At 33.8% G+C, this 26,895-nt stretch overlaps 2 protein-coding genes and 1 long non-coding RNA gene across 4 annotated transcripts; 1 reads left to right on the forward strand and 2 right to left on the reverse strand.

Annotated features, from left to right (window-relative positions):
- The first annotated feature begins 1,770 nt into the window (after positions 1–1,770).
- Positions 1,771–6,233, forward strand: LOC110443608. Its single transcript, XM_021487917.1, has 3 exons — positions 1,771–2,278; positions 3,751–3,987; positions 5,142–6,233. Exons 1-3 carry the CDS (start codon positions 2,194–2,196, stop codon positions 5,402–5,404), a joined length of 585 nt encoding a protein of 194 aa, XP_021343592.1. The 5' UTR covers positions 1,771–2,193; the 3' UTR covers positions 5,405–6,233.
- A 7,456-nt stretch (positions 6,234–13,689) lies between these two features.
- Positions 13,690–18,006, reverse strand: LOC110443621. Its single transcript, XM_021487955.1, has 9 exons — positions 17,956–18,006; positions 17,607–17,684; positions 17,241–17,327; positions 16,858–16,956; positions 16,557–16,643; positions 16,237–16,332; positions 14,735–14,863; positions 14,321–14,379; positions 13,690–14,132 (listed from the first exon to the last, which is right to left on the reverse strand). The coding sequence occupies exons 2-9, from the start codon at positions 17,671–17,673 to the stop codon at positions 13,905–13,907; spliced, it is 852 nt and encodes a 283-aa protein (XP_021343630.1). The 5' UTR covers positions 17,674–17,684; positions 17,956–18,006; the 3' UTR covers positions 13,690–13,904.
- On the reverse strand, positions 18,001–24,949 carry LOC110443622. 2 transcript variants are annotated; one of them, XR_002462134.1, is made up of 3 exons: positions 24,863–24,949; positions 19,033–19,144; positions 18,001–18,033 (listed from the first exon to the last, which is right to left on the reverse strand). It is a non-coding gene; the product is annotated as an uncharacterized LOC110443622 (long non-coding RNA). The 2 variants fall into 2 exon arrangements; XR_002462135.1 differs by lacking the exon at positions 24,863–24,949 and adding an exon at positions 23,090–23,177.
- Positions 24,950–26,895: the final 1,946 nt, after the last annotated feature.

Here is a 26,895-nt window from a genome sequence, read left to right on the forward strand (position 1 = left end):
CATTTCGTACCTATTCAGCAATGATAATGTAAGCCGAGTGACCTTTCAACAATTAATTTGATAGCATAACATACGTGTACGTGAGTTCATCAGTGAGCGAAATGTGTTTCATAATTAGATATATCAACTCGTATTGAAGTTCAAGAGAGCTCTTTTAAAATCCAGTCAATCAGTTCAATCCTGAACGTTTTACTAAAACAAAAAACTGTCACTGAAATACTTATACCAGAAAGCATTGACTTCTACAAATTTAAACAATAATTAGAATAATACAGATAACATGGCAAATTACACACCTATACCCTTTCTGTAAAATCTTTAATAAATTTTATCAAAATGCATTATTAATAAAATAAACAAATACGCGTCCGTACTTCTGTGTATCATCTCGTGGAATGCTACTATACCTGTTATACGATTAAAGAGCTAGGCTACAACCGAAACAAAATTCATACCTCATCATACTCAGAACAAACATATTTCATTTTCTTACAAACTAATGAAACACAATTAAACAACAAACAAATGTTAAATTAATCTTGAAGGAGGATATAACATGCATATGATATCATCACTTAGGAATTGTTAAGTGACTCATCATGATTGTGCTGTCTTTAAACTGTTGTATCATGATGCTTAATGTATCCAGATATAATTTATATCAATTTTAGCATATTTTTTTATTTACTTATTTGATTTATCTATCAAAACAATCGATAATAGCAATATTTTTCAAGGTTAGATGTTTTTAACACTATGATATGTTTTTCCTTGAAAACATAAAAAAACTAACTTTACAATTGATCAAACGCTTTTTTTATTATTTATTTACTATTGAAAATTCATTTAAAATGTATTAATTGAATATGTTATTTATACACTGACAATGAAACCCTTGTATCGGGAAGAAAAGACTTTGTTCATAGCTACTTCCAACATTCGGGCAGTTTTGTGGACAGCTTGCCAAAGTTCGTTCCATGCACATAACATTACAGCTCTGGCTTTAATACAGGTTAAGTGGTTATATATAGGCTTGGCAGCCTTTTATCCGAAAATGTCAAATTCAAATATAGGAACTGAAATTTAAAATATTATTGGTACGGTCATGCGTTATTACTTCCAGCGCCTCCTCAAAATAAGGATTTGTCCATATTAACTTTCAATTTCATGCATTTTGATTTTTTTTCTCCGCAAAAGTTGAACTTTGAGTTTCATCCAGTTGGAACTCTAGCTTTCATGTTATTGTGAAAAAAGATGCCCTTTTATTGCTGAAAAATGCATTACGATGACCATAATAGGTATCTTACACCTTAGAGGTAGGGACAATATCATAGCTGTACTTTATTATGTTTGATATTTGATGTAACGATTTTTATTGTGACGTGTCGGCTTACCTTCATAGTGATTTATGTTTTGACTTATTGACTTATCTTTATTAAATATCTAAAGCACGTCTTTATTAATGCGTTTTAGGTGCATTAAATGTTCCTATACATAGTTGTGATTTATAGCTTCATAAAATGTTCTTTCGTTTTGTCATGTCTTAATAAACATTTTATTAAATAAATGTTTCTACTAAAAGTATTGCATAAATCATAAAAGATTATATACGTTTTTGTAGAATTTATTATAAATACATCCAATCATGGATGATCATAGTTTAATTTAAAGCAACTTTCATAAGGCTTGGCTTTCATTGATCATAATGACTGCTAATAGATGGATAAAGGTGTTGGGAATTACCTTGAAGTTGATACTTTACCAATCAAGTGAGGTACGTTCTAGAAAACCGTAATAATTTCTATCGCTTATAAACTTATTCACAATTAGGAATTATTACTACAGTTAACCGGAAATCAAGAACAACGACCGAAAATGTCTGTCAGTGTAGCCAACCAAATCAGTTGTTGTTATGCTGGCCAATCACCGTCGCCCTTACAAATACGTACTTTCTCAAATATAGCTACGTTTATTGACACTCTCCTTACACCAAATACTTGTCCTAAACAGTAGCATTAACTACGTATGTGTAGTGGAAGTATGCAAGGCAGAACTGTAGTTTAGGACAAGGCAATTAACGTAAGGAACTCGCTAAAGGTAGAACTGTAAACTTTAGATGTATAATTAGAATTCGTCCAAGGAAGAGCTGCAGCTTTCCCTCAAGGGATCCTTATTGAGAAGATTGGGAAAACAATGATACTTTACACCTCTATTACGGGGCATCTTGTGGTGAGCGTGTTTATAGCCATCCTGACTCAGAAAGCAAGACAGGTACAAGGTATTGTATTGATATATTTTTTTAAAGGTTTACTTATCTTTATATATATTTGAATGTTTTTGGTGTCCCCAGATGTTGTTCAATATATTTTATAATTATGTAAAGTAACTTTGTTTTTCATTTTCTTGACTTTGTGCTAATATATACTGATAAATTAGTTTAGTTATGCACAACAAAACCCCGAAAATATAGACTGCTTCAAGAGGAGGTGGAATTGGCATTAAAATCTGCAGCCTGTGTCTAATCCAATTATGCATTTGAAATTATAAAATACATCAGTAATGAAAAGTAACTTGGATGACAAAGAACTTACATGTCTATAAACACATACAGTAAACAAACATATTATTTTTGTCTAAAGTATTACAGATATAGTATAATAAATCAAATACATGCATGTATTCATAATAACTAATACAATATATCTAATCTTGATCACGGTTTTCTACAGTATAACTGATGCAGTACAATAAATAAACAAGTGTTTGTCTTCAGTACAATGGTGGCATGTACTATGACTAACTAAGTATGACAAAACTAGATAAGGTTGTTCGCAGTTTAACGGATAGAGTAAACAAATCATAAATGTCTACTGCAAACCTAATGTTTTTAGCGCAGTTAAAATCTAACTCAATCTGTAAAAATGACAAATTTTATGAAACAATTTGATGTTGAAATGTCGCATATCATTTCAATTATATAAACGTGTATGCTTGAATGACCCCGAGCAATATTTTTAGAGGTCATGAGGTCAGCCTGTATACGCGAGCGTTACGTTAAGTACCTTACCACTGTTAAGCAATTACTTTATATAACTTTGCCATTGGCAAACACAATTCATTTAATTATTGCCTAACTTTATCTCAAAGTTGGTTATATAGTTTTGATAGTGTGATCTACTTTTACATTCAACTACTTATGTTCGATTCAGGTACGTAGCAGCCAATAGTTTCCTATTTAAGCCACAGGAGAAGATTTGTTATATTGTACGCGTTTACCAGAAAAACATTCAGTTATTTTATTTTCATTTAACGGACAAAATGAACGTGGATTTGATTAAACCCCGGGAACAATATGAACCCTCGCCCATGGTAACTTTGAAACTGACCTATTCCGTTCAGGCCTGTGTTCAAACATCCGGTATATTTATTCAGTAATTTCTAAATATGCATTAGTCAGACAAATCATGGTTGCAATTTTTGTTTACTTTAACATTTCTCCTGACAAAAAAAAACCCAGCTTATCATATATATGATCATTTTCAATCCCGTATTTATTACAATTACAATATGGCTTTTATAGTATATAGCATATCTAAAACAGTTTTATGGAGTTCAAGACCGACATCGATTCATAAATAACTGTTAAGTTGGGGTGTCATACTGGTTACTTTTTCCCCTTTTTAAACATATTTGGCACAAGCAGTTATCATATTTCCTGATAATGTCATTTGTTCTTGTAACCTGTTTCAGGTCTCAGATGTATGGACTGTACCAATGTAGAACTCGATGCTTCAGCCGAGGGGTACCTGGTGAACCCTATCCTGACTTTCATTCCAGGTATTCGGAATAAACACTGTGTGGAACCCACCGACGAGCATGACATTGACTTGATCACGTGTCCGCCAAACCCCGATTCCGGGGATTTGGTGTACAGATGTGGAGCCTACAACGGCAAAATCAATATCGCTATGTTTAGTGGCATTTCAAGTATGTATAACATACTCACATGTATTCATAATGGCAACAGTAACTTTAATTTTGTATAGAATGTCCTTTCTAAGAAATATTGATCAAGATAACAAGGATCAAAAACCTAAGTGACTCATATTAGAATTGAAGTTCGATCAACCCCCACATCCACCAGATTTATTGTATAGTCTTCCAAAAACAACCCTGATAAATCTTAAAAATGGACCCTATTAACATTGAAATTCAGATGTGGAAATAAGTTATAATTACCTTGTATTTAAGGTACTGGAATGGTACAGAAAACTCCCACAGGCTAATGTACTAACGCCGTAAATAAAAGTCATAAGTCAGCAACCAATTGTCATAAGTCAGCATTTTAAAGTCATAACTCAGCATTCTTAAGTCATAGTTGAGCAGTCTGAAGTCATAAGTCAGCAACCAATTGGCAAACGTCGGTCAGCAATATATAGCCATTAGTTAGCAATCTATAGCCCTAATGCAGCAACCTCAAGTCATAAGTCAGCAACCTAAAGTCACAAGTCCGCAATCTAAAGCCATAAGTCAGCAATATATATCCATAAGTCAGCAATCTAAAGTCATTAGTCACCAATCCAAAATCATAAGTTCGCAACCTCAAGTCATAAGTTCGCAATCTAAAGTCATAAGTCATCAATCTAAAGTCATCAGTCATCAATCTAAAGCCGTAAGTCAGCAATCTAAAGTCATAAGTCTGCAATCTAAAGTCATAAAACAGCAATCTAAAGTCATAAGTCATCAATCTTAAGCCGTTAGTCAGCAATCTAAAGACATAAGTCTGCAACCAAAAGTCATAAGTTAGGAAACTAAAGTCATAAGTTCGCAATCTAAAGTCATAAGACAGCAATCTAAAACCATAAGTCAGCAACCTTAAGTCATCAGTCATCAATCTAAAGCCATAAGTCCGCAATCTATAGCCATAATGCAGCTAACTTATGGCTATAGATTTCTGACTTATACCATATATTATGTAAGTTTGGTGTCTCCTCAGTGTGTTAACGCTGTTTTATATATTTGTTCTGTGTTGTTTTACCCTAACCTCATCTCGCTATACATGACTGAGATGAAATATGGACTTAAAATGTTGGTGATAACTGGTCAACTTGTACTAATAAACCTAACTTATCTCATTTCAGATAGTTCTCTTCGTGTGATTGACCGCCAATGTGTCTTAATCTACCAGGGTTTGAGATACGGTTGTCATCCACAGACATTTGTCGAAGACTACGCGTCAGACTTACAGAAAATTTTAAAATCACTTGAAAATTTAGGAGCTGTTGATTTCCAGGGAAATATCTGTCTTTCTGAAGATATCGACTCTACCTCTAGCAGCAGCCGCGTTGTTTTTTCCTTGATGCTTTTAATGTGTTCTTATTTTCTGTGCTTACTTTTATCATAATAAATTATGAAGGAATGAAAGGTGTAACATATTACTAGTATATAGTTTGAAATTCATTCTTAAACTTTAAATCTATGTAAAAAGACCATGTTTGCAACATGAAATTGAGCCTAACTGTGTCAGAACATCAGTCAAAGGACTGAAATATACGGACGATCACTGTGGGTATACCAAAGTACAAAGTGTATTTAAAGGAAATGAGAACAAGAATAAGAAACTATTTAAACGAACTAATAAGCAGAACTTTCTTAGACGGGTAATGTATGGATGATTCTTTTAAAGCTTTATAAGGTCTTCATTGTCTAACATATACAAATTGTTTCTATACAAGCATAAGTAATTATTCAATATCATTATAGGACTTTTAATTCGAACAACATAGAATAGTATTTGTTTGACGACGTCTGGTTGGAATAATTTTAAAATTTAGAATTGAAATGTTTCATCAAGGCACGTAAGCATCCGTCTTGAATTTAACATTTTAATCAAACAATTCTCCTATGTCGTGATGTATGCTGTTTACCTGTTTCATCTTTAAGAAATAGACATATTATGTGTCCGTGTATAGAAATATCGCAGCCCTGGTACTGCTTTTCACCCATCAAAAAGGGTTGCAGTTTACCAGACATTATTTCACTGTTTATATTACTAAATGTGATTTATGGTTGTACGATGTCTCTGGCCAGACCCAAACTTGATAACCGGGGTAGTCCATACATATTTAATTAGAAACAGGTACTTCTCCATTTTAGACCGGTTGATATCTTCCAGACGTAGTTAGATATTACTAAATAAACGAGGACACCACACAATGATAAAATAAAATAAACGAATATTCATTACAATTGACCAATAGAAGGTATAGATACCACAGCGTCAACAACAAAGAACACGAACTCAAATACGTCAAGAAGAAAATAACAGAATATGAGGAAACATCAGGATAGAATATAAGCCGTCATCAACATAAAGTACTGCAGGAAAAATGTGTAATAAAACGTTTATATACCTGAATACGTGTTTCAAACAAAACAAAGAAATAATCCGATTGCTTGCATCATATTTTATTTTTGCATAGGAGACTGTACAATTGGTTGTAAACAGTTATATAATATACCAAAAACATGTTTAATTGCTATTTTAATTTCAATAAATATTTGATAAAAAGACTAGATCAGATAAAAAAAAGACATTGTATATGCATGAAAAGTAAAGTAAAAATTGAAATGTACGATAGGTTTGGTTTAAACGAGCAGAAGGTGTTTAACCCTTTCCAAAAGTAGCATGTAAGGTGTGACAATTAATATGAAAAAAAATAACAACAGCAAAATATGTAAGATTACAAAACTTTCAAGACTAGATGTATAACAAATAATATAAAAAAAAAACGCCATGTACAAAATAAAATAATTGATAATTATAATGGGAACTTAACGCATTTCTCGAAGTGAACAAAGCTAAGACAGGATTTCAAACAATAAAAATATTATTAGCATCATGGTAAAAATGTTAAATTTGAATTAAAAAAAAAAAAAAATAGCGCTTATAAATTCTAATGTAATAGCAAAACATAATGGTGGAAGGTTATTTGGATTTGTATGGAATCATGACAAAAATAATCGAATTTTTACTTAATCTGCCTTAAAATCATTTTAGCTCATAAGTTGTCCGGTGATTAAAAAGACAGAAATAAATGGATTAAACATTGAACACACTTTTGAAAATTGTAGGTTCATGATCTGAAAACATAAACACTAAATAGTTTTTTAAAAATTTAAACAGTGTTAACAGGCAAATACCATAAATACAAACATATTATCATGCAATCGTTTTAATTACTAATATCTTGACAAGATAATAAAAAAAAAAAAATTGTAAAATTCAGGAATGCTACTATTGAATATTGTCATTTACTTAAAAAAATCTATGAAAACTGAATGAGAATTTACCAAAACCATATATTCGAGACGGCAAGAACATAATTTATTGCAAACGGAAAAGAAAAAAATACACGGAACGACAAACATTCCGCGAATGAAAAAGAATCGACTTTTCCATAATTTTCGAAACATGAAATAATTTTGTTTATCTATTGTTACAAAAAGAAAAAAGAAAATAGCAATAGTGCATTAATATTGGTCACATCAACTTTGTATATTTGTATCGACTGATTAAAAATTGATATCGAAACGTTTTGGTCAATAAAAGAAGTTTTATTTTTTTATTTTTTGACATTAGGAAGTAATTTTAATGAAGCATTTATAGAATTTAGCTTTTTGTTTTAGTTTGTTGGTTCAAATAAAAAGGAAAAAAAGGCATGACGTAAAAGGAACATAATACTCCCATCAATATTTCTAGAATCTCAACATCTTAAAGGAACTTTTTATTTTAAGGCCTTGCTTTAAAAGAATGTAGTCCTTACACAACTTTATGACTTATATACTAATTGGATTGCCAATACACATAGGAAAGGTTTTATAACTCGTTCTTTTCATCTTGAAGTAAAAATACCATCTATGGTAGAGTAGAAGCAGTGTGATCTTTAAAGTAATGATCAGAATCAAGTTGTACATCAATCCTACATATGTGTATTTAAAGCTAGCTATTGTTGTTGAGACACAATTTTAAGAAAGCTGATTTTTAAAGCTTTAACCAAATACAATTATGCTTTTGAAACTAAACGACGTTCCATATTACATCTCATTATGAATATAATAACTATAATCTAAGTGCAAATTAGATAAAAAAAAAATGATACATGCAGTTACAAGACTTATGAATTGTACAAAATATAACTCATTGCCACAGTAACCTACTGTATATCGTTATCTTATAACAAACTCTGTATGTATTGTTTATTATTGGTATTTCAACAACTGAAGGAAAACTAAAAGCTATTTGATCTTTGACCAAAAATATCAATAACACATCCTGGCTACACCCACATTTCTACACATTTACAAATCTTGAAGATACGCTATAGACACAGCCTACATCAACAATAACACAAAAGGCTCGACATCTTTACTGCAGACAATGTGCGCACCCATTTCTATATAATGCATTTTGGAGATACCCACGTCACCATTACATTCTCGAAATACACACCACATATACATAGTTTGATATACTTATTATATGTGTACCATATATAAGATCATTTGTAAATTTACAATTAACTCAATTTTACCAATTCCGATAAAAAAAATTACACAACAGTTAAATGTTCGACTACGGGTTCCCCTTAAGCATCCTATCTCTTTCGAATTCTGTAAGGAAAAACATTCTGACGATATACCTTGTAGATATGTTTATGATCCTGGACACACTAAAGCACATTCTAGACACATTCGCATTCATACTAACATCAACATAACAATCTTGACATTCTCTCATCTATAAAACACACTCTGGACACACATCAATATAACACACCGGACACATTCACATCAATATATGCTAACATTTCCACTGCAAGTTCCTCTTTAATGAGTATAACCAGAAGAAATTGCATGCATAGGGCGATGCACGCAAGTTGATCAGCGTCATTGAAGCCTTCCTTTCCTCCTCGAATAACATGAGACACACCGTTTAAAGCAAACATTTTTGTGACGTGAGGCTGTTCCTTGAATCTGCTTTGCATTGACGACACATGCACTTCAATATCGAAAATAAGGGAATATCTGTATCTATATCAAAAATAACTTTAAAATTTAGGATGTAAATGTATGCATTGAACAACACTTTCCATTGTTCATGCCAGGATGAACGGAAATCACTTATAGACATATCTACCATGACGAGTTTCATGGAATATGTATGTAACCGATGTGCGTTCATAGAGGCATGAACATTGAAAAATGCCGTGCAATATGGTAAAAGACCCTGAACACATTCACAACTATAAATATACTAGATACTCTTACGTCAATTTCACAACCTGGTCACCCTCACATCAACGAAATACAGCTTGGACACATTCACTTCTATAAAAAAAACGTTGGACACAATAATATCCATAAAAATAAGTTTGGCCCGACCAAATTTTTTAATTATTACTTAAACATGACACAATTACATATATAAGCCACCGGGAAGCAATTAGATATTTATATACAACATACTTACTCACATTTATATATCACATCCTGGACACACCAACATCTATAAACACATCCTGGACACACTAACATCTATAAACACATCCTGGACACACCAACATCTATAAACACATCCTGGACACACTAACATCTATAAACACATCCTGGACACACCAACATCTATAAACACATCCTGGACACACCAACATCTATAAACACATCCTGGACACACCAACATCTATAAACACATCCTGGACACACCAACATCTATAAACACATCCTGGACACACCAACATCTATAAACACATCCTGGACACACCAACATCTATAAACACATCCTGGACACACCAACATCTATAAACACATCCTGGACACACCAACATCTATAAACACATCCTGGACACACCAACATCTATAAACACATCCTGGACACACCAACATCTATAAACACATCCTGGACACACCAACATCTATAAACACATCCTGGACACACCAACATCTATAAACACATCCTGGACACACCAACATCTATAAACACATCCTGGACACACCAACATCTATAAACACATCCTGGACACACCAACATCTATAAACACATCCTGGACACACCAACATCTATAAACACATCCTGGACACACCAACATCTATAAACACATCCTGGACACACCAACATCTATAAACACATCCTGGACACACCAACATCTATAAACACATCCTGGACACACCAACATCTATAAACACATCCTGGACACACCAACCAAATATTTCAACATACCGCTTAATCATCCCAACATATGTATGACACAACTGCACACACTTACACCAATAGAACACATCATTTTAGCACATTCTGAACACAACCAAACTTTTCAACATATCGTTAGACATTTAAATACATATGACACACCTAGACCCACTCACATCTATAAAACAAATCTCGGACGTACTTACATTATTATAACACATTCTGGGCACAACCAAACTTGTCAACATACCGTTAAAACATCCAAATACATGAATATGTATGACACACCTGGACAAACTCACCTCTATATAACACAGCCTAGACACACATCGTTTTATCACATTTTGACCACAGTCGATCTTTTTTTAACATACCGTTTAAACATTCTAACATATGTAGGGCACACATGTTTACACTAACATCTCCATAACACATCCTGAACAAATCTTAACACATTTTGGATACAACCAAACTTTTCAACATACCGTCAAAACATCCTTATATATATGTATAACAAGCCTGGGTACACTCATATCTATAAATATAGACATACACCCTGAACTAGGACCACATGCATCGCTTAAATATGCTCTTGAACACACATAGCTGTATTACTCATCCTTGACGCACACACATCAATATAATACACTCAAGCCACATTTTCATCAATATAGCAAAACCTGGGCAAACATTCATATCGAAATAAAACATCTTGTACACACTCATTTATTTATCAAACATCCTTGGTCCACCCACATATTTATAACTCACACCTAACATATTTACATACATATGCCACACCTCGAACGTATTAAGATTATATACCAGACACACTCACATAAGATTTAAATGGCATTTTCCAACGTGAATGCTGGGTATGAATACAAATCGATTACACACATGAATATGTTGGTAACCGATTAGGGTTGATACCAGGCATTATCATTGAAAAAATGAACGGCATTTTCAATAGTCATGCCTGGTTTGAACGCAAATCGGTTACATACCATGCATGTAACATATCTGCGTTCACACTAGACATGAACATTGAACAATGCCGTTCAATCCATGTATTTACATTCCAAATTTTATAGTTTATTTTGAGCTATCTATAGGTATTCCCTTTCATTTTCAATATTAAGTGTCTGTCGTCAGTGCAAACAAGATTCCTGGAAAAGCCTAACGTCTTATGCTTGCTTCTAACGGTTGCCTCATGTTATTCGAGGCAGTGGAAGTTGCTTCGAAATGACGCTGATCTTGTTGCGTCCATTGCCCTTTGAACGCAATTTCTTCTGGTAATGCTCATCGTAGAGGAACCTGCGGTGAAAATGTTAATGAATAACACATCCTGCACACAGTCACGTCTCTTTGATACACTTCATAATACACGTCAAAACTTAACATCACACCCTGGACACGACCTTGTACGACAAACTAATAACATTATGATAAGCACTGAACAGACCCACTATGTCACAGCACACCCTGGATACACTAAATCTTTGCAACACACCTAGGACACGACCATTTGATACAAAGCAGCACAACCAATTGTCCATCACCTTTTTAAACTTTAATATATGTTTACTTGTATTAAAGTAATTTCATAGTTGTTTTTGTTGGATTGTGCGTTTTATCAAAATAAATATTTTTAGGTAAGAAAATTGACTAGATCAGAGGGATTGATCATTGAAAAAATTAACTGTCCTACAGATAAAAAAAAACACTGGCCAGGCCCATAGTGCAAGCGGCTGAATCAACACTTTCCTTGATACAATACACTTATATTACACATCCCAGACAACCCATATCAAAACGATTTATCAATATAATCTCTCAACCTGCACATATGTCATAGACACTTCCAAATCTTCGCGATGCCTTCCGGAAAGTCAATACCATTATAACTCGACCTAGACATACATCCACGTATATTTTGTCCCCACATCCTGAACACAGTGCCATATCGCATACCATGTACACACCAATATGCTTTTGTTTGTGTAAATAACAGTTGTCCTTTTATCATATGGAATTATTATTCTAAACAGTTCGAGGGCAATTTTTTTCCATTAAGATATGTATTTATTCATTTGATAAGCCATTTAAAAATAGTGTAATTCATCCCAGGAAATACCAAATTAACCTCAAAATTAAGAAAACCAGAAATAGAACACTAGTAAATTAAATAAGATGCCAAATATCAGATGTGAGCTTTTCTTTTCAATAAACCCGATATCTTCTATAAAAATATATAACAGATTGATGAGAGAAATATTGACTTGTTGGAGCAGTATGTTTAACCATTGTCATACGTAAAAAATATATTTTATATCAACAAATGTAATACCTTCTTATTTCACACAGGCATAGTTGGAAGCTTACATTCATTTGTAATTATGATACATAATCTTAAAATTTCCAAAAAAACTGAAACATTAATATTAAAAACATATTTGTCTATTCTTAATCGAATGTTTGTATTTGAACCATATTTGACACTCAGAACTGTTATCCCTTTTTTTAATAGCGGAAGAATTACAAGTACCATTTTATGATGCCATATTGCTATGCCAAGTCAGTGGACTAATTCCATCTCTTTTTAAACCAATTCTTTCTTTCTTACACTGAAAATGCACATGCGAGATTGAATATGTCAAATTCTTATTAAAATATTGTGATTTTGAGTGAGATCGGTACCAAAATAGGATTCTATTCTATTATTAAATTTCTATACTTATTTTAATCGATGCGAAAAAAAATCTGTTATCTGTTATATTGGTAAAAAACGAAGTTTTAATGTGATACTTATATGATTTGCCACACTGTAAGCAGGGATCAAAAACTGAATGATACAAGCTATACATAACGTTATCAACATTTTGTTTAATTTTGGCTAAAATACTCGCTAAGTTATTATTAGAGGAAACTGAAAAGATGTTAAGAAAGTAAAAACACTCAAAGTTGATGTGACGCAATACAATTCACTACCGCCCTCCATGTTGTTAAAATTTCTAGAAGGGTTATTGAAAGATTCTTAATAACATTCCTTTAAGGACAACATACAAAACCGGAAATATACGACAGTCAGAACAAGTGTACCAAATATTATAATTATTGCGAAAGAACTTTTTTTTTTAAATATAAACGTTACCTATTTTTGAATTCTTGGATCAATACACTATAAATATTTCAAAAAATACTTTGCTCTTGTTTTGCAACTATAGAAATGATTAGTTAATATTCCATTGTATAATGTTAAATTGTATAATGATATATTGTATAATGTTATATTGTATAATGTTATATTGTATAATGTTAAATTGTATAATGATATATTGTATAATATTATATTCCTATCAAAAGTTGTCTATATCTATTATTTACTTTTTCTTTTTTTCCCAAACAATGCATATTATCAATATCAACAATTTTACCAGATGCTAAAAATATAGACGGGAAAAAACTGATTATTGTCACGAATTGCAAGAACAACAAAAATGTTCTCCTCATGAAAATTGCAAATGTCAGAATGACATTCCATACCGATATTAACATTTGATTTTGTGCGAGATCAATTTAAAAGATTCCTATTCAAAATTACATCGGAAAATTGTATACTGTTGATGTTTGATGTTTTCAATGCATTACATTTCTATTTTCCGAAACAACAGAAGAATCTGCTCTTCATCCCCTTTTTCTTTTGCTTCTTGGTTCTTGCATATTGGTCATCAGGCGTGACACTTTTTACCTCTCCAGATCCAGAACACTGTGGGACTAGGACTTCCTTGACTTCAGTAGGAAAATTTGGCAAGATGTCCTGCATATCAACTTTGATGTTGTCGTACGATCTCGCTGGTTTTGGTGATCTTGCATTCCTCATCTGTAATTATAATTGTACTAAATTAAACAAATAATAATTGAATGATTTTAAAAACAAAACTAGAAAACGTCTGTAAGACATGAATGCCCCCGTCAACATGTAAAATTAGCTTCAGTGTTTGATGTTTCACGGGACGGGACGGATATGGGCAGATTGAGATATAAAATAAATTGTAAATGCCGACTTACTTGGTTAATCACATCCAGAGTTGATTTGGAAGGTTTGTATCTGAATGCATTGCAGTTCTCTGGAAGATAATGAAGGGAACATGAGTTAATGCAACAGAATACGTATGTGAATCACGTAGAGACAGGTGATTGTATTCTAATCATTGGGTTTCAGTTTTATAAATCATCATGCATAATTATATGAATCCTGGAACGCATTCCTTCTAATATATAAATAAAGTTAATACTTAATTTTTTTTCATGAAGTAAACTGGTGATTTCACATGGTTGATAATCGGAAATCACACAACGGAACAATTTGGCCTAGTGTAGCGTAATCCGAACTGGATCTTTTTCAGTTGAATTTCAAAATAAAGTAGCATCTAAAAATGAAGTAATTAAACGTGAATGGTAACTTCTAAACAAGAAGCTTACGATCAATGTATCGTGTGAAGAAAAGTTCCCTAAACTTTTGAGCACGCTCTTCATTACGCAGACGAAGTTCTTCATTCTCCTCTTGCGGTGCACATTTCAACCAGCTTTTGGTCAAGGATACGTCACGAACTGATGTACAATTTCGGGAAAAAACAGTCAATTCAATAGTTTACATAACATATATGATTAAACAAGAATTCCACGGAAGTGGATGCATCGGCTGCGCAGGAAGCTGGGAGATTATGAAGAAATAGATACACTTTTCATTTCAAGAAATGATGTTAAAAGAAAGCAATAATCATAGATTATGTTTTTGGATGGCATCTTTTTGTTATATAATCTGTTATTCTGAGAAGAATACTCTGAGTTTTAAAGAAACTGCTATGGATACTCATTGTCTCAATTCCAAGTTTAATTTGTATGATTTGTCGGATGGTTTCCCATAAATAAATGAATAAACTTGTGGCTTATGATGTTAAACAGCTAGTGTTGTCAATAACATTTGAAAATTCATGTATGCTTAGCACTGCATGAAGTTTGAGTTTGATCGGCCCAAGGAAACCAAAGTTATCACACGAAAACAGATTTTCTATTTATAGTAACAGTGACCTTGACCTTTGGACCTGAAACGCAATCCCAAGCAAGCACTTTTGGTAAGAAATTTGAGTTTGATCGGCACGAAAACCTCTGTGCGGACGACGCCGACGCCGACTAAGCAATACCTATGTGTCACCAACTTTTCGCAGCCGACACAAAAACTAAACCTAAAGACAATTTTTTCCTTTTTAAAAGTGCACTGCATTTTATCTGGATATTTGTGGGGTTTTTTTATATTAAAACTGTATGTTTTCCTGTTCACCTAAAGTATAAAACCTCCCACTGAAAGTGGAAATATGTGTGATCTCAAAAGATGTTATTTTAATGTCCAACATTACTTTCTGACTTTTAAAATTAATGCTTTTGTAGTATACATAAGATTTTTGTTTTTTTGATGAACAACGGTTTAACAATTAATTAATCCTTTAAAGATGTCTTTTATTCTAAAATTAAGTTTAAAAATGATTGGTATGAAACAAGGTTTACAGAACACGCTACATCCTCATTTTTCTACCAAATTCCATATTTCTCGTTAATAATCGAAAAGACGTCTAAATATTTGTTAACATCAAATTCCTCGTACTAAAACTGTTTGTATGACATAGATATTATAATAAGAACACATTCCTGCACTTTAAATTGAATATGGTATGATAAATATTGCTTACGAATCTGCAGTAACTCATTTTATGGCAACAGTTTTGATTACTTTTATGACTTGTCATATATATATGCACTTATATGTAATAAACAGTGGGAAAAGACTTCAAATTATAAATAAGTGTATAATAACTCAACAACAGAATCCACGAAAATATCTATATTTTTAGTGTAAGTTATAAACATTTTAAAACTGATTGCTATAAAACCTAGTTCCAGCAGACAGGTAATTCGAAATGCATTACGGAAAGGATTTGGACGGATGACTTTTATGGCCCACTTGTCGGCTAACAGTGCTGAACCTGGCCTTGAGCTTGCTTCTTCCCGTGGAACGACATCATCTTTAAATCACAAAATTGTCATAATTTATACAGAATTTATAAACAACATCATACTTTTCTTGTAATGATACATTTTATAACTTCAAAGCCGGTTATTTCATTAAAGAATGTAAGTATGCGTTGGTCAACTGACTCTTTTGAGCATGCTTGCATGGAAGGGTTTGAACTAGGTATGCTTGGAAACAGAAAACTTCAAAAGAACAAATTCAAACATAAATGTGTACCTATGTCTGTTGTGACTTTTGTCCTCACTTCAACCCGTCCTGGTTGTTTCGTTGCAGCTTCGTTCTTTGATTTCTTTACTGCTGCATCTGTTGGAAATAAAAACGAAAAGTGCTGAACAGATCCAGGTATTTGAGTAAGCAGGTCACAACAATAAATACTTTTTAACTTCAAGGACGGTAATTCCATTGAAGTAAGTATACATTGATCAGCTAATTATTTTAAACGGGCTAAAGGTAATAAGATTTTAACGTTGTTTATTTGGAAACAACAACATTTTAAATTCAAACAAAAATTGTGTACCTATATTTATCTCACGACAGGTTTTTGCTTTTGGTTTCACTCTTACTGTCCGTGATCGTTTAAATGCAGGTTCGTTCTTTGATTTCTTTGCTGCTTCATCTATTGAAAATATAAACGAAAAGTGCTGAACAGATACAAGTATTTGAGTAAGCAGTTCACAACAATAAATACGATTTGCTAACTCCATACAAGATGACCGGTTTATACATTGTACAGTGCTCGGTTGAAACATATTATACGTTCTAACTTCAATAGACGACGGCTATTCCACTAGAGTAAGTATACATTAATCAGCTACTTCGTTTGAGCGGGCTTGTGTAGTAGGATTTGAACGTTGTATATTTGGAAACAGCAGCACTCCAAATTAAAACATGAATATGTACCTATATCTGTCTGAAAGGTTTTGACTTTTGACTTCACATCAACTGGTCCTAATTGTTTCATTGCAGCTTCATTCATAGCTGCTTCATCTGTTAGAAATATAAACAAAAAGTGATGAACAGATACAAGCATTTGAGTAAGCAGTTCACAACAATAAATACGATTTTTTAACTCCATACAAGTTGACCGGTTTATACATTGTACAGTTCTCGGTTGAAACATATTATACGTTCTAACTTCAAAAGACGGTTATTCCATTAAAGCAAATAAACATTGATCAGCTAATGTTTTAGCGGGCTTGGGTAGGAGGGTTTGAACTTTGTATGTTTTGAAACAGCAACAACCCGAATTAAAACATGAATATGTACCTTTATCCGTTTTGACTTTTGACTTCACATCAACTGGTCCCGATTGTTTCATTGCAGCTTCCTTCATAGCTGCTTCATCTGTTAGAAATATAAACAAAAAGTGCTGAACAGTTACAAGCATTTGAGTAAGCAGTTCACAACAATAAATACGATTTGCTAACTCCATACAAGATGACCGGTTTATACATTGTACAGTGCTCGATTGAATCATATTATACTTTTTAACTTCAAAAAACGGTTATTCAATTAAAGCAAGTATACGTTAATTAACAGATTTTTTTAGCAGGCTTGGGTAAGAGGGTGTATATTTTGAAACAGCAACACCCCAAATTAAAACATGAATATGTACCTATATCTGCTTTGACGTTTGACTTCACATCAACTGGTACCGATTGTTTCATTGCAGCTTCCTTCATAGCTGCTTCATCTGTTAGAAATATAAACAAAAAGTGATGAACAGTTACAAGTATTTGAGTAAGCAGGCCATAACAATAAATATGGTCTGCCGTAGACATAACATTTTTCTCTTCACGATAATACATTCAGTCTTTAAATTAAACCATCACTTTCTGTATTTATTCTCGAGAACAATAATTCTCGTTTGTCCGAATTATTTGTTCGCGTGAAATTAATTTGATTACGCGATTGATATTTTACTCAAAAAATAACAAAATGAATAAATAATTTATTCCTCTTTTTGCATTATTTAGTTAACTGTTTTAAATGGCAAGTATAGGACATGTGAGTGTAAACTACCTTAAGGGGAAATGCAACCTGCAATCGCATTATATATTTATTGTGGCAACTTGCTATCTTTATTACCAATGGCTGCCATCTGAAAGCAGCCCATTACTTAATTGTATCCACAGTTTGATTTAATAGAGTTTTAAAATAATAATATCGGGACAGCAGAATTCAATTTGATATTACATGTATATATAATCATATTAGGTCTATGTTTTTCCATGAAAATCACAAAAAAAACCACCAAGAGATGCATATGACTCAATAGTAAATTATCAATTGAAATTAAGTATAAAGCACAATTTTAATGCTTGAGAGAATATAATGCTGATGCAAAGTACAAATTCACAAAGTGAAAGCAAACCTCTCATCTTTTATATAGCATATACATGTTAAGCCTCGTTCATGTTCAGTAACGTTGTATCTTTTCTCGGCTTTGGACAAATAATATCTTCGTCTCAACAGATTCCTTTTTGGTGAAAGTGAGATTTTTTGTCATTGTAACTTTATAAATGACAACGTATACACTTCCATAAAAATACATACGAAAGCTCGCGAGCAAAGATCACGTGATCTCGAACGTTAGTCCGTGTCATAAAAACAAACTCTTTTAAATTCATTAATCAATTGTTAACGTCTCCTTGCGCCGCTTGAACAGTTTATATCTCCCATAACTACTTACTTGCATCGATAGCATCCAAAGCGGTCAGTGTGGCCTCTGAGTATATATCATGTACCAATGTCTGAAAGGCCTCTTCAGACATCATCTTGGTAATAGACTTCGGATAACGATTCTGCAATAAGTGTCAAGTTTATTGTTAGTGCTGGATACACTTAACATATTACGACTGTTTATGGCTATGATAGTCCACAGGTCAGTGATGCTCGCCTGATGATACATCATAACTTGTTAAATAATTGCAAGAATACAATACATTGATGTCTATAGTTAACATTTGACATCCGTTTCTTTATATTGGATATCACAAATGATTTCTAATGGGAAATTACGATTGATTGGTTGATTGACTGATTGATTGATTGATTGATTGATTGATTGATTGGTCGGTCAGGTGGGTAGTGGATAACACACCTGCCTTATACCAAAACGGCTAGGGTTTGATTTTTCAGGTAGAGTATAGTAGGTCACATGTCCATAGGTTTTATCCGGATACTCCGATTTCCTCCCGCATTTAGACACCATGTGTGTATGATGATTGTGTGCGCTGGTGTTTCGTAGTATGATGGTGTGCGAGTGATCATTTGGAATGGTGTGAAGGATGATAGTGCGCTATCGGTATGGGTTGATATTTTTTTCGGTTATAGCATATCATTATGTAAATGGTGATATGATGAATATAGGTGTAAAGATTGTTGGTACATAATACAGCAAACGTGGTGATGATGTGTAGAATAAGTGTGTCTGCGGAGGGGTGCTAAAACAAAGGGTGATAGGTGTGGTACTATGGTGTGAAATGTGATAACGTGTAGTGTGATGATGTAAAGTGTAATGATGTAAAGTGTAATGATGTAAAGTGTGATGATGTAAAGTGTGATGATGTAAAGTGTAATGATGTAAAGTTTGGTTTGTGAAGTGTGATGCTGTGTGGTGTGACGGTGTGTAATGTGGTGATGTGTAATGTGATAATGCGTAATGTGAAGTAGTGTAGTGTAATGTTGTGTGGTGTGATAATGTGTAGTGTGATAATGTGTAGTGTGATAATGTGTAGTGTGATAATGCGTAGTGTGATGTTGTGTAGTGTAATGGTGTGTAGTGTAATAATGCGTAGTGTGATGTTGTGTAGTGTGATGATGTGTAGTGTGATGGTGTGTGGTGTGATAATGTGTAGTGTGATGTTGCGTAGTGTAAAGGTGTGTAGTGTAATGCTGTGTGGTGTGATGATGTATAGTGGGATGGTGTGAGTAGTGTGATGATGTGTAGTGTGGTGTTGTTAAGTGTGATGATGTGTAGTGTGGGGATGTGAAGTGTGATGATGTGTAGTGTAATGGTGTGTAGTGTGGTGATGTGTAGTGTGATGATGTGTAGTGTAATGGTGGGTAGTGTGATGATGTGTAGTGTGGTGATGTGGGTGGGGTGATGATGTGTAGTGTGGTGATGGGGATAGAGGGATGATGTGTAGTGTGGTGATGTGTAGTGGGGTGATGTGTAGTGTGATGGTGTGAGAAGTGTGATGTGTAGTGTGATGATGTGTAGTGTGGGGATGTGAAGTGTGATGATGTGTAGTGTAATGGTGTGTAGTCTGATGATGTGTAGTGTAATGGTGTGTAGTCTGATGATGTGTAGTGTAATGGTGTGTAGTGTGATGATGTGTAGTGTGGTGATGTGGGTAGAGTGATGATGTGTAGTGTGGTGATGGGGATAGAGTGATGATGTGTAGTGTGGTGATGTGTAGTGTGATGATGTGTAGTGTGATGATGTGTAGTGTGGTGATGTGTAGTGTGGTGATGTGTAGTGTGATGGTGTGAGAAGTGTGATGTGTAGTGTGATGATGTGTAGTGTGATGATGTGTAGTGTGGTTATGTGTAGTGTGGTGATGTGTAGTGTGATGGTGTAAGTAGTGAGATGATGTGTAGTGTGGTGATGTGGATAGAGTGATGATGTGTAGTGTGGTGATGTGGGTAGAGTGATGATGTGTTGTGTGATGATGTGTAGTGTGGTGATGTGTAGTGTGATGATGTGTAGTGTGGTGGTGTGTAGTGTGATGGTGTAAGTAGTGAGATGATGTGTAGTGTGGTGATGTTGATAGAGTGATGATGTGTAGTGTGGTGATGTGGGTAGAGTGATGATGTGTAGTGTGGTGATGTGGATAGAGTGATGATGTGTAGTGTGGTGATGTGGGTAGAGTGATTATGTGTTGTGTGATGATGTGTAGTGTGATGGTGTAAGTATTGTGACGATGTGTAGTGTAATAGTGTGGGTAGAGTGATGGTGTGTAGTGTGGTGATGTGGGTAGTGATGATGTGTTGTGTGATGATGTGTAGTGTGATGATGTGTAGTGTGGTGATGTGTAGTGTGATGGTGTAAGTAGTGAGATGATGTGTAGTGTGGTGATGTGGATAGAGTGATGATGTGTAGTGTGGTGATGGGGATAGAGTGATGATGTGTAGTGTGATGATGTGTAGTGTGATGATGTGTAGTGTGGTGATGTGAAGTGTGATGATGTGTAGTGTGATGGTGAAAGTAGTGTGATGATGTGTAGTGTGATGGTGTTAGTAGTGTGATGATGTGTAGTGTAATAGTGTGGGTAGAGTGATGATGTGTAGTGTGGTGATGTGGGTAGAGTGATGATGTGTAGTGTAATGGTATGTAGTGTGACGGTATGTAGTGTGATGGTATGCTGTGTGATGGTATGTAGTTTAATGGTATGTAGTGTGACGGTATGTAGTGTGATGGTATGCTGTATGATGGTATGTTGTGTAATGGTATGTAGTGTGACGGTATATAGTGTGATTGTATGTAGTGTGATTGTATGTTGTGCATTGGTATGTAGTGTGATGGTATGATGTGTGATGGTATGCTGTGTGATGGTATGTAGTATGATGGTATGCTGTGTGATGGTATGTAGTGTAATGGTATGTAGTGTGACGGTATGTAGTGTGATGTTATATAGTGTGATGTTATGTAGTGTAATTGTATGTAGTGTGATGGTATGCTGTGTGGTGGTATGTAGTGTATTGGTATGAAGTGTAATGGTATGTAGTGTGATGGTATGTTGTGTGATATGTATAATTGAGCCATCTATTCTGTTTACACATGCTCAACTGGATTTATTACCTCCAAACGTCACCAAACTAGGAAGCTAATCCCTAAATATTTTGATTGTTTTAGCCAGTGTGCGAAGGTGGGTAAAAAGGCATTGGGTGATTATGTTTTGTTTGTTTGATAGGTTAAAACATAATTTAAAGTATCATAGTCGTTGTCCTTATTATGTAACTACCTGAAGATCTTTGATTTACGTTAAGCTTTAGCGACAATAAATCTTAAATAAGAAGCTCCTACGGTCAGTTGTCGTAGAAGTAAGAACTCCATCCGATTTTTTTCAAGTTGATATTTAAAACATCATTGTCTTCACGTTTATAAAACAGACTTCTTTTAAATAAAATTGTAAAAAAGGTAAGCGTCTTGCTTATAAATATTATATTAGAAGGCCCACAGCATCGTGCAAGAAATATTCGCGAATTGCCCGGTTTTCCAACATATCTCTATATTTTAGAAAATAACTTTTCCTGGAGCCAATTGTTTGGACAGTGAAATGAAATTGGACAGCATGAAAGGAAAATAATTGATATTGTATCAGACAATATTTTCATATTTCCCCGTGGAATGATTTGTAAAGTATGGCGAGTTCTTCTCATCGCCATTATTTTCGAAATGGCGTAGTAAATTCGGTTTCAACTGAAAAACTTATCATGCCTCGAGAACGAGTTAACACAAATGTATGAAAATATTTTCAGATCATTATTTAGAAACGCATCTTCGAGAATGTGAATTTTTGTTTCAATAGCGCTATAATTAGACAAATTCTAGAAAATTCCTATGAAAAAAAGGTAATTTGCTTGAAATTTTGAATACATTTGGGCAATTCGAGAATACTTCTATGTTTAGCACGATGATGCATTGTATCTGAATAATTATCGTTTTCTGACTCTGTCACTGGAATAGTTCGAGTTACCTCACATTAATCCATGACCGCTGTATCTCGAACATATCTACTTACAATCACGACGTTTGTGCCTGGTTAAATGTCGGTAGTTACTTTAAGAGACTCCCGCTTGTAAACTTGTTGCAGTTTGGCACAAGTAACAATGCGGTTCCTATGGGTGACGTCACTAGGAACAATGCTTTCCCAGAGTTCAATGCGGAACTTCGAGGTTTCGCATTAGTTGCAAAAAAGAAAGTCTCAATATCATTGTAAAAAGCCTAAGACATGATGTAACATTCTGTTTGTTTGCTTTGATTTTTGATTATACAACAATGCACCGGCACTCTATGTATTTTTGCTTCTATTCTGGCAATTTTTGTTTTGCTGGTTAAGATTTTTTCAATGATATTTAAGAGATAAAAATCTTACTGTTTTATCCTAGCCCCATAAATCTTATTTTAATGTTTGTTATTGCAGACATTTTAGAATTAACCACATTTTTTATGTTAATAGTACTTGGCCCGTATTCTAAACCCTTTTCATGCTGAAGAATGGATTCTTTGCTCAAGACAACTTTCTTTTCAAGCACTTAGAAAAACGAAATCATATGATACAGTCAAAAAATCCGTTGGAACCATTCCGTTTAAAGTTCATTCAAAGTTTTTGTGCTTAATTAATCATCAGAACATAAAATATGACTTCGGAATGAGAACGGATTCATGAATATGGGCACTGGAATTCATCTTTATAGATTTTTGATCAACATCCATATTCTGATGGTGATAGTCTTTAAAATGTTAACTTTAATATTGAATATTGGACTCACCCGACTTAGCTTACAAAAAAAAACATTCAGTGTGTGTTTATTTCAAAGTGCTCTCGGGGTTACGCTAGGCAGACATGTTACTTGGGGGTTGGCTACAGAGTTTTATAAATGTTACAGTCTAAACGGGTGAATCAGGGTTTGACACTAAACTATTTTTGCTTGGTACAGGACCAGCTGAATAAATTACATGTATAAATTTGCTAGTCCTTCTTCAATGTAACTAGGCCAAGATGTCTTCACAGGAAACATTTTCAGTGCAAAACGAAGTAATTGATTTTATAGAGGACATAACAACTACTGTCATACGGATATGGTGAGGTTTTAGGAAAATTCTGATCATTGTCATGCAAGATATCGATATGTTAAGGAGTTTTCCAAAAGGAATATTCTTATTTTATGATAATTAATCAATCATATGATATAACTTTAATTTTGAACAAGTCCAAAAGAACACTTAAAGGTTAGGTGATTGACAAGTTCTTGCTGAAATCTACTAAGTAGTCTCGGACCAGTGGACTAGGCTACTGTTAGTATTGAACCCTAGTGGCTGCGATACTAAGGAGTAAGGTGAAGTGTATGAACATAGAACAAACTCTCTAGCGTATTATGATGTCGGTGTCCGTAATGTTTAAATATCTGAATATGTTTATTTTAGCGTTTGAGATAATAAAATCAAGATACGACAAGCGCCTGTCATCAGACCGTAAAGATCGTCCATTTTGAATGATTTGTTTCACCTTCCTCCATTAGCAACACACCAATCCGTGTTTTTAAACACTAAGCCGGAAATGTCAGCCTCTTTGAATAAAATATGCAGGTAAATTAAACTGATTTTCTTTTCTTTTCTGTTAAAGTTAAAACTGCAAAAATAACACCTTCTTTACTTGAAGTAAAAATAGACTTAGGCCTATAGGCTCAATCAAGTTAATGATAATCTAACTTTCAGAGACCAAAATATCTCTGTTTATCTCACGTTGAACGTTGTATCTCTTCAAGATTATATAGGGTTGGCATATACTTACGATTACGAGGGTTGTGCCTGGTTAAACATCGATGATTCTTAATCTAATATAGAAGATTCCCGCTTGTCAACTTGTTGCAACTTGGCGCAAAGTGACAATGAGGTCACTAGGGGTGACGTCACTAAGAACAATGCTTTCCCAGAGTTCCGTGCGTAACTTTTAGGTTGCGCACTAGTAATACGACTAAAGACGCGCTGTCATTGTTCAATATTCCTTACGCTTTCAGCGATTTTTTTTCTACTTAAATTTTACAAAAGCATGTTCCTACATGAATTTGGAAATTATATCAATTCTTTTATTTTCATTGTGGAGAATTTTTTCATTTTTCGTTCGTTATGAGAAAATAAAGCATTGTTTTGCTAGGGAGAGCTGCCCACTGCATTCGACTGTAAATCACTGGTTTTATATTCCTTTCTATGCGTTAACTTAAATTTCGGATCATGACACAAAGCACTGGCAATCTACCTAAACCTGCGTCTATTTTGGCATATATGTATTTTTTTCTAACTTAAGTGTCTTTTATATTGTATTGATGGGGTTATTAAAATCCAGGTCTGCATGCTATTTCCCTTTATCCCATATTTCTTATTTCAATATTTTAGGCATTTTTGCATCAACCAGTAATGTTTTTGTCATGTTTAATGTTATGGGTCAATCTTTATAAATGTTATATGCATTAACATCATGCCACATAATGACGATGAGATTATAATCTTAAAAATAATCAACTTCAACTTAAACTATTGGACTTTTCTTTTCCGTCATATTCTTTCAAAGAATTTTTCTGTTTTTCCCGCCAGTTTAGCTTTCAAAGGGTTCAGCGTGTGTTATTCCAAATCTTGCTCTGGGAGTTAAAAGCTATGCGTTCATTTTATTTGGGGTTGGCGGCAAAGTTGCAGATCATCGTTTTTGCACTCGATTTTTTTTTTTACATGTTGAGATTTTAATACCCATATTCAATTACTTTTTTTTTCTTTTGCCGCAAACTTTGAGAAATGTATGTGTTTATGTTTGCTTTTTACGATATCAAAAGCGGTTACGACTGAACATAAAAGTAAGATATTTTGGATTTTGGATAAATGAAATTTATTTCTGGGGAGTCAAGCTCAGACAGATATATATTCGGTCATGTTTAAATTTCGGAGTTTTTCTATGTTATTGAAGTCACCGTCTCGTTAATAAGGCATTGTGGTGAAAACCTTGGCCTTATACGTACTGGCTGACCTTCACTGCACGAGTCCTCGTGAATCACCGAGTGGTATACGTAACGCTACATATACGTTTGTGTCGGTATGTTATCAACATATTATGTATAATTTCAATGATATTTGGTGATGTAGTTCATCCTTTATTCTATATTTCTAAAAAAAAAATAATATTGGGCATGTTAGAATACATGTGCGGTTCAGACTAGTCTACATCATACATGTATTTCATGTTACTTAAGCACTTAACAAGGTGTCCTAGAAAATTCGTGGCAAATATATAATGTGTTTCAAACTAAAGAATAAGGTCCACTGTGTTTTGAGCTGTATTATAATATGTAGCATAATTTAGTAAAATGCCAGTCATTGATATAATACCATTGGGATCCGTATTACTGTATTATCAAAATAAGCTGCTAAAAATCTGCATCTCCGGTTCCACGCTCATTAAACAGGCTATCCATATAACGAGTACACATACATGTATGTATGTGTAATAACAAATGGATACGTCTGTGTTTTGTTTTAAATAAAAAAATAAAAGTAGACTCCAAGATTACGTACGAACAGACAAATGAGTGACGCACATGCCCATGCGGTTATGCACCGTGTGTCACGCCTGTGAACTGTCGAAAGCTTTGTCAACTTCTATTTGCACAAACAAAAAATACGTCTGTAATAAACTTTAAACCAGTAATGTGTTAGAATCATTTGTCGGATTTAACAGCAAACTATTATCAATTGTATACTATGTTACGTATATATTCATTCTGCTATATTTTCTTGGTTATATCTACATTATATCCACCGTATAGATAAGCTTACAAA

This window comes from Mizuhopecten yessoensis, unplaced genomic scaffold (assembly GCF_002113885.1).
Source record: "Mizuhopecten yessoensis strain PY_sf001 unplaced genomic scaffold, ASM211388v2 scaffold716353, whole genome shotgun sequence".
In the NCBI taxonomy this organism is placed as follows: Eukaryota; Metazoa; Mollusca; class Bivalvia; order Pectinida; family Pectinidae; genus Mizuhopecten; species Mizuhopecten yessoensis.